Source organism: Sparus aurata, chromosome 14 (genome assembly GCF_900880675.1).
Source record: "Sparus aurata chromosome 14, fSpaAur1.1, whole genome shotgun sequence".
NCBI lineage: Eukaryota > Metazoa > Chordata > Actinopteri > Spariformes > Sparidae > Sparus > Sparus aurata.
The window spans coordinates 17,153,493-17,162,112 of NC_044200.1; the positions used below are offsets into that span (position 1 = coordinate 17,153,493).

General features: G+C 40.7%; 1 protein-coding gene across 2 annotated transcripts; it reads left to right on the forward strand.

The window, feature by feature from the left end:
- Positions 1–54: 54 nt before the first annotated feature.
- Positions 55–7,156, forward strand: fam3c (FAM3 metabolism regulating signaling molecule C). 2 transcript variants are annotated; one of them, XM_030440702.1, is made up of 10 exons: positions 55–177; positions 566–620; positions 727–831; positions 1,103–1,129; positions 1,433–1,556; positions 3,032–3,090; positions 3,469–3,519; positions 3,605–3,689; positions 3,827–3,953; positions 5,268–7,156. In XM_030440702.1, exons 2-10 carry the CDS (start codon positions 602–604, stop codon positions 5,355–5,357), a joined length of 687 nt encoding a protein of 228 aa, XP_030296562.1. In that variant the 5' UTR covers positions 55–177; positions 566–601; the 3' UTR covers positions 5,358–7,156. The 2 variants fall into 2 exon arrangements, with proteins under 2 accessions (XP_030296562.1, XP_030296563.1); XM_030440703.1 differs by lacking the exon at positions 55–177 and adding an exon at positions 287–423.
- The last annotated feature ends 1,464 nt before the right edge of the window (positions 7,157–8,620 follow it).

Genomic DNA, 8,620 nt, shown 5'->3' on the forward strand with positions numbered 1-8,620 from the left:
GAAATAATAATTCCCCCCACTCGTTCGTCTTCGATTTCTCCGACAGAGTGGAGCATCTCACCTCCTGCCCACCTCCCCCGTTTAACAGTCTATTTCAGCTGTCATCCCACAGATCTCTCCAGTCCGGGACACCGTCGGCCACAGCCGGTGCAGGTGGTTATCATAGCGACTGAACGGGTAAGTTAAACAAGGTCTTTACATCCTTCTTCAACTTCTTCCCCGTTATTTCTATCACTGAATTCCCGGAGCAAAGATAGGCAGAGAAGAGGAAGTAACGGTGTACGAGTCAACGTCAGTTTTCACACTTGACGCCAGTTAGCTTGCCAAAACGTCGCCTCCAGGCAGTAATACCGGCACTTAACTGAGAATAAATGCATTATAACAGTTGAATTCCCTGTGACAGCTAATTCAGCGAAAGCTAAAGTGAGGTTAAAACACTTGACTAACTTTCTGTGGTGTTAGCTTTTAGCGCCATGTAAACCGTTATTAGCAAGCTAACGCGTCGTCACCGAAAGTCAACCTGAGCTGGCTGCTAGCATTTGTTTGTTTTGTTTTGTCCTGACAGGGTGTTAGCTTGGAGAGAAGGGGCTGGAGGCTCGCAATGATGCTTCGGGCCGGCGGTAAGCACATGTTCCTTAAGATACCGAGCAATTATTGTGCGAATGTGCTGTTTACAATATGATAAATGGCGCCTGACAGCTTCATCTACCTCTCTTCTCTCTTCAGGTATTTTGAAGTTGGCAGCGCTCATCTTTGCGTTCCTCCTGGCTGTCTTTCTGGCTTTCCAGCTGCTGGAGATCAACACGGATTTTAAACTGGGCAGTGTGATGTGTGAGTACCAAGTGTTTTCTCAAAAAACGAAACCAAGCGGCCATTTAAGATTTGTCTTGTTGTAAAGGAAACCTGAGGTCTTTTTAATCCATTCATTGTGAGGGGTTGTTTTGTGGCAGTGTCGCCTGGAGGCTCAGAAACCAAATATGGTTCATTGTTGTTCTATGTTATGAGGGTTTCGTGCTGGATTTTCCCACGGAGCTGCCCTTTTTATGTGTCCATTTCAGATGAAAGTGTTCTCAAAGATGCATGTATTTCTTTTGCTTTTCAGCCAGATCGGTGCCTGTGAATGAAGCCCGTAAGTATGCTTCTATTCTAACAATTTCCTCTAATGGATTTGCTTTATTAAAGACTGATGCATGCCAGAGGAAATCTGTCCATACCCGTCGACAAGAGTGCTTATAATTATGGTTAAATCCTGCAGTATACAGCTAGATAATGGCACATGAATCTCAGCCCCCATAATCAACCAGGGCTGATAATCAATAATCTAGAGTTGCCTTTTGTTGTGTGTCTCGACCTGTTTGTGATTGGACCTCTTGTTACTGTATATTCCCACCCTTTCATTGGTGTTTTTAAATTTGAGATTTTGTGTTCACAGCAACAAAGCCGGTCAGGTACAAGTGCGGGCTTTCCAAGCCGTGTCCGCCCGGACACTTTGCCTTCAAGATGGCGAGTGGAGCGGCCAGTGTGGTCGGGCCGAAAATCTGCCTGGAGGACAAACTGTAAGTGAAGTGAAAGGGCGTTTCCCCCACACATATTTTAGTTGATGTCACAGGGAATAATGCATGGATCCTGCTGAAAGTGATCAGGCGGATGTTGTGTGCGTAGCTGATATGTATGAGTGAGTACAAAAGGGGACTGTTTGGCCTTGGTGGACGTTCTACTGAGCGCCACTCGGCTGTAAACATGTTGTGTTCACTGAGTCATCGGGAGCGTTGGAAGTCATTAGTTGCCTTTGTCAGCTGGGGTCTAATTAAACTTGAATATGTTGAGTTAGGTGTAGAGTAACATAACAAAATGCTGCGGCTTTCCTGTGTTGCTTGTTGTTAAAGTAACGACTCCGTAGTTAACAGCTGATCAGGAGTTGCCTTTGGTTTAAAATGCGTTGTACTGATTATAGTGCTGAAAGTGATTTAAGCAGAAGATTAAACATCTTTTTAAATAACTGAAGTTATTTATCAAGCGAATATGTGAAACATTAACTGCCTCCAGCTTGTCAACTTGAATGATGGACTACTGTTCTTATTTTTAGATCATTCGAAAATGTATATCTGATTTGTCAGAGACAGCAAGACTTTTTTTTTTTAAAGAGAGCAAAACACCAGGACCACCAACAACAACGACAACACTGACAAAAAAAATACGTAATAATATAGTGGATAACTAGAGTGGTGCTCAGTAGAGCGTATACCCTCACCAAGGCTCAGCAGTCCCCTTTTTTACAAACAAGCCGAATCCAATATCAAATTAAAACATATTTAAATGTATTTGGATTTGCCACAGGTTGTTCTCACTCATATATACCAGCCACCTAAATATGCTTGACCTTTTTTTTTTAATCAACATCTGTGCATTACATCCGGAGAAATTAAGGAAAATGCTTTAAAACGTCCTCTCTCCCAGCGTTAAAGAAAGGAAACAATTCCTGGATCTGTTTCTCTGGATTGAACCAATAGTTAACTGCAACAGGCAAAAACATATAGTAACCTCCCTGCTGGAGGTGATAACAATAGTCATTATTTGCAGCCTTGGGTGATGAATTGTGAGCAGATGTCATGTCGACGGTGCTGAAACTGGTCCGTGCGGTCATGATGTTTGACAAACGTGGGAAAGATGACAGCAAAAGCACACAAAGTCCAGGAACTGCTGTCATGTCAAACATGCGGTTTACACTCCTGTTCAACATTTTTTTTAAATTATGTAAACATTTAATAAGTACACAAGGGCATGTTAATGTGCTCATTGTCTTCACCTGTGAAGACATATCTTGTATTATTACACTTCCTTCTCATAAAAGGAACCCACAGAAAGAAATGTAGTTGTTAATACTTACATCTTACAGCCACATTTATCATGTATGAAACATCTATATAGTTGTGATAAAAGCTTAAATTAAAGTGTTGTTATCTGAGGCTACATCATCAGGAAGTGTCTTGTGTTATTTGTGATCTTACCGTCCTCCTTTTCCATGTTTCAGACTGATGAGCAGTGTAAAGAACAACGTGGGGAGAGGAATCAACATCGCCCTGGTTAATGGTAACGTTATGAGCCAATGTTCCGTACTCTACAGGCAATGTGCTCAATAAACAGGCCACTGCTGACAGTAATATAATCCTCCCAGCACTGTTCCACTAGAAGGGCAACGATGAATAGAGCCATTTAAAAAGCAGTGACAAGCCTCTGGCACTGCACAGGGTTTTGGTTCTGGTTATAGATTTACATTTTGCTCTTCAGCCTGTTAATCATGTCAGGTTATATCAGATACAAAAGCTCTACCACTGCCAGGATTGTGCAATTGTGTGTCATAAAAGTCGTGTATGCGGTTACTTATTAATAAATGCTAATAGAAACTATAAATCATGTCGAGAAAATTGGATTTAAAAGTGTCTAACTAGGTTCTTTTCCCCTTGGCAGGGAAATCAGGGGAACTTATCAAGACAGACTTCTTTGATATGTGGGCAGGAGGTGAGTGTTTTTCACAACCTTTTTTTCCTTTTTGCACGCTTAAAAACACACATACCTCGTTTTAATCTTGTATAACTTTGCGTAGATGTGGCTCCCTTTATTAAATTCCTGAAGGAAATTGAGGACGGGACGGTGGTGATGATGGCCTCATACGACGATCCCTCAACGAAGTAAGGACTTTCTCCAACAACACAACCGTCCGCCTCGCTTTGCTGCTATAATTTAGATCGACACGATTAATGTAAATTGCTTCAGTTATCTCCAGTATTGGCCCGGGTAATAATATCTGTCCTCTTTTGTTCTGCAGGCTCAACGATGAAGCCAGGAAGCTCGTAGCTGATCTGGGCAGCTCGGTTATCAGTAATTTGGGCTTCAGGGATAACTGGATCTTCGTAGGAGGGAAAGGCATCAAGACCAAGAGTCCGTTTGAGCAGGTAACATCACCCCAAAAATCCCCACGTTTACATATTGAAACAAAGAATTACACGCTCCGCTGAATCATACAGTATCCTTGTTTTTATACAACTCTACATTTTTAAATTTAAAAGGAGAATATGTTGGAAGTATCAACAAAACCTGAAGAAACAACAGTTGTGATGTCATGTCGAAGACGTCTAATATGTCTGATATATGTAAAATAATTTGTACATTAAGAGGTGATAGTCTGACAGGAGATAGATGTGTGCAAGTGGCAGTTCGCAGTCTTGTCAGTAAACAAAATAAACTACCAAAATGTCAAGAAAAGGATTTTTTTTGCTTCTGCTTTCCAGACTTAATACATCATCTGAATTCAAGTTTTTCCCTCTTACCCAGCTCTTAATAATTACAGCATTTGAAAGGGAATGGACAAGACGACACTTGCTATATCCAACATTTAAGATAACATGTATGTAGTCTTGTGTAGGGGTGTCACGTCCACGTCCATGTTGTGATTTGACTTGATTTCAGTGTCACGATTTAATTCAATTTTCTAGTTAAATTGTTTTGATAGTCGGTTTGCTCACGTCTGGATTTGTTGTTAGAGGTTTTATGCCCCGGCAGCGGTCTGCTGTCAACTCAAATAGGAAAAAATAAACAACAAAAGACAGAAATTCGGGTTGTTGCGGAGGTCGGTTTCTCAAATCTCTGGTCGCACATCACGATGATGATAGAAATATGGCTGCATCGCCCAGAAATCCACATCACATCAGGTTTGTACGAGCAACAAATCCCCAGCACGTCAGAGCTCCAGATCAAATGTCCTGCAGAGCTCTCAGAGTAACTGAAATCCAGTGTGGTTCAGCTTCACTGGCATCAAACCTGTTTGATGCGTTCAGACTAACTCTTGACAAAGGGGCTGAGATGGTCTGGATTCTCTCTTAAAAAAGCAACCCGCCCTCTCCCCATGTGCTGCCAAGCCTTCTTATGTTTCATGCTCCTGAATGAGTGAACGCGTACGCACCCTTTTCCTTCCACTAGTAAAAGTTTAGAGGTGACAATGTTGGAATTCTTTGGTGCCAACGCCATCCAGGCTGTAAATATGACTTTCTGGCAGTAAAGCGATGACTAACCTCGTGTAATCTGTGTGATTCACCAGCTCTTGTTGGTTCCTGGTCTCTGCATGTTCTTATCAGCCCAACCCTGTTTTGTGTCACTCGTCGGAGCAGTGAAAAGCAAACTGTCCGTCCTTTTCAGCTCGGGCTTGTCCAACAGGATCAGAAAAACAAAGCCTGACTTGTGTTTTTTTTTTTTTTTTTTCTCTCCTCCAGCACATAAAGAACAGCGCAGACACCAACAAGTTCGAGGGATGGCCCGAAGTGCTGGAGATGGAGGGCTGCGTGCCTCAGAGACAGGAGTGACCGGAGCTCTTGACGTCACCGTCTGCCCTTTTTTTTTTTTTTTTTCCTTTTCCTTCAGCTTGTCCTCCCGACATTCCTGTCCTAATGAGACTCTGTAGTGGTCACGCTTCTCTGCGCTGAGAAAAGGTCAGCTCTCACCTCTAAGCCTTTTTATTCCGATTCACCCACCAGAACCAGAAGATGTTCGCAGGGAAAGGAGGATGGGAAAACCAGAGTCGTGTTTCTCACTCTGTTCGGTTACCGTTAACGTAGCTTTGGCCTCGCAACTGGAATAAGTAGGTAGAGCGCACTGATTAGAAGGGACTTACTGCCACGCTATGACACTCTGCACCTGTAACGGCGAAGGATGAAGCTGTGACAGCGTCGCATGTTGCACTGCTGTTGCTGGAAAGTGAACGTCAAAAGCTCCAGATCTTTTTTTTTTTTGGGGGGGGGGGTGAGGCTGATTGCCATGAACCCGTTCCCCCTGCCTTAATCTCCTTAATTAACCTGCTCATGTTGTGTTTTTCTACTTTTTCTTACAACTTTTTTTTTGTTTCCTTCCAGAGTTTATTTTGAGAAAAATAATTATTGTTGTTATTATTATTAACAGGGTTATAAAGACGATTCTTACCATGATATGATAACCAAAACGTACCAGATTCACTGTGAAATTCTTTTGTAAATACGTGTTTTAGAGGCTCTCAAAGATCCTAATTTAATGAACATTGTGATGATGATAATATAATTTCTTAAAATAAATGAGACTGAATGAGAATCAGTGTGTGGATTAAATATGTTTTGTCGTACGTAGTTTCATGTCCATTCTGAACAGTGAACAGCTGCAGATCTACAGAACATTCAGTATTAACGACGGTGCTATTAATAATGACTTGTTATCTTTCTGTTTCACAACCAAATAAGCTAATGGCTGTACTTCTTTACTTTAAGCAGGTGGAAAGGAAATGACTTATTGACACACACTATAGTATGTTACTTTCAGGTTGGGTTAAAGTGGCAGTTCACCCGAGAACTGAAGTAATACGTAAAATGGCTCCAGGCGTAATTCAAGATTTCAGAAGCCCCAAAGATCCCAAATTGATTTAAGAAGTCCATTGACGTGAAGCTGACCCACTTCAGACAGAGTGCATGCATGCTTGATTTCAGCTTTTGATAAAGGTTATAAATAACATTTTCAAATCAATTTTAGTCTCTCTGGGCTTCGGGAGTCATGGATTGCACCAGAAAAGCTGTAGGGAGCCATTTTATGTGGAGGGTTTTTTGTGTTTGGTCTTTTTTTTTAGGTTTTAAAACAAGTCCCCATCTCGCTAAAGTGTGTGCAACACTGACACTACTACTACTACTTTTTTGTGTTATTGCATCTTTATTTGAGTCTGTCCTTGTGTCTGCTTTTTAAGTGAGAGACCCAGCGCTCTGCCTTTTGAGGATTTAGATTTTAGCAAGAAAAAGTTTGTTGTTTTGCAATAATGTCTCCTGTTAAAACAAATAATTCAAAAATGAGTCCATAAAACATCCGATTAGATATTCCTTGTGTGCTACATAATTTTTTACCAATATTTCGCCAAACTTTTAACATTTTACACGTCAGATCACCGATCTAAAATTAACGAATGGGCTGTTCTCATGCACATTTAAAGCAACGTTTCATAATAAGTGCCTCCTACCAGCCTTCTCCTTTCTTACTCTCACCATCTCATTCTCTCTCTGCTTGTGTTAATATGCTTTAAGAGAAAATCTCAACGATCAATGTTTCCTCATTTGAATGCACTGTAATAAACTGTCTTTGGGTTTTACAGGCAGGGGGCGCCATTGTCTCATTTAACTCACCCTGTGAGCTGCAGTACAGTATGTGCAGTATGTGTTGTGTTGGCAGCCGTTCCTCAGTTACACAGTAGATTGAATAAACATCAGCGGTCCGTCTCCGTCTGTTCACATGTTCATCTACATCGCGATCACTTCTGTTAGAGCTTTTATTAGCAGTATTTACATCATCTTTTGAGTATGAAAGCAGCATGAGTGTGGCCTATTTCTGATGTGAATTAGGTCAGATTTAAATAAAAATTTGGTATCTTCTTATTGCATAATTAATACGGCAGATATGAGAAAACGATCCAAGACACGGGCTGAGAGTTTGTTTTGTGTTCTGTTTGAGTACCGAAACTGTCAAAAATGGAAATATGTAAATAAATAAGGCAAGAAAATGCCTCAATAAATGAATCAAGGGTGCGTTATGCAGCTTTTCTACAGGCCTATAATCAAACAGACACACAGCTGTTGATATTGAGATACATGTAGGCATTCATTCATTTACATGATGTGACATTTATAGATATTTCTGCATCCATTTACCTTTGGAATGATTCTAAATGTAATTGTGTATTTGCATTAGAGATGTCATGATATTCACAATAATTGAGTTATCAAACTTTTTTTATTGATATCATGATCATAACACGTGATAATTTCGTCTGAACATCTCGTCCATGAGCGTCTTTTGTCTATGATTGTCTTTTCACAAGTAATTGAGTAGACGGTAATGTAATTATTGTTTTTGTACACTGTTCCTGACATTTTAAGGCTGATTTACTAGCTAAGATAGCCGAAGATAGATTTGATTGTTAGCATTTTTTCAAATTTCTATAGACATCTGCGATGATACAGTTATCGTGAATTTGTTTGGCCACGATAATCGGGTAAATTTTATATCGTGACAGCTCTAATATAAATATTTTTCACTTGTATTCTTCTCTCTGTGCACTTCTCAACCTTTTTATTTCCACAAACTCATTAAAGTTGCATGCTAACCGGTTAGCCTGAGTCCATTCTGGTCCAGAGTTCTGGTGCTAGCTGTGTAAACACCGGTACTCCCAGTCCAGACTGCTAGCTACACGATTAACTGAGCCAACTAGCCAGCTACGGTTTGCAGCAGTTAGCGGTCACTCTGTTGATAAGATGTCCCTTGTTTGTTTTCATTATGGTTTCAAAGCTGGACGATTCTTACATATTGCAGCTTTAATTTCTCTATTTTTTCACTGTCTATTACTTTGTCCGGGGAGGAACTGGATTTATCAGTCACACTTTTCCTTGCAGCATCCTTATGTGCACAATAAAACATCACTGGACAAAGAATACAGAAATAATGGAGGAAATAAACATTCATTGAGTCATGCACTTGTGTATTTATAGCTGATTCTGGCTGCTTCAGTCGTCCACATCATCCTGTACATGTGCTTCTGCTGTTTGTGTATACACAGTTTGGACAT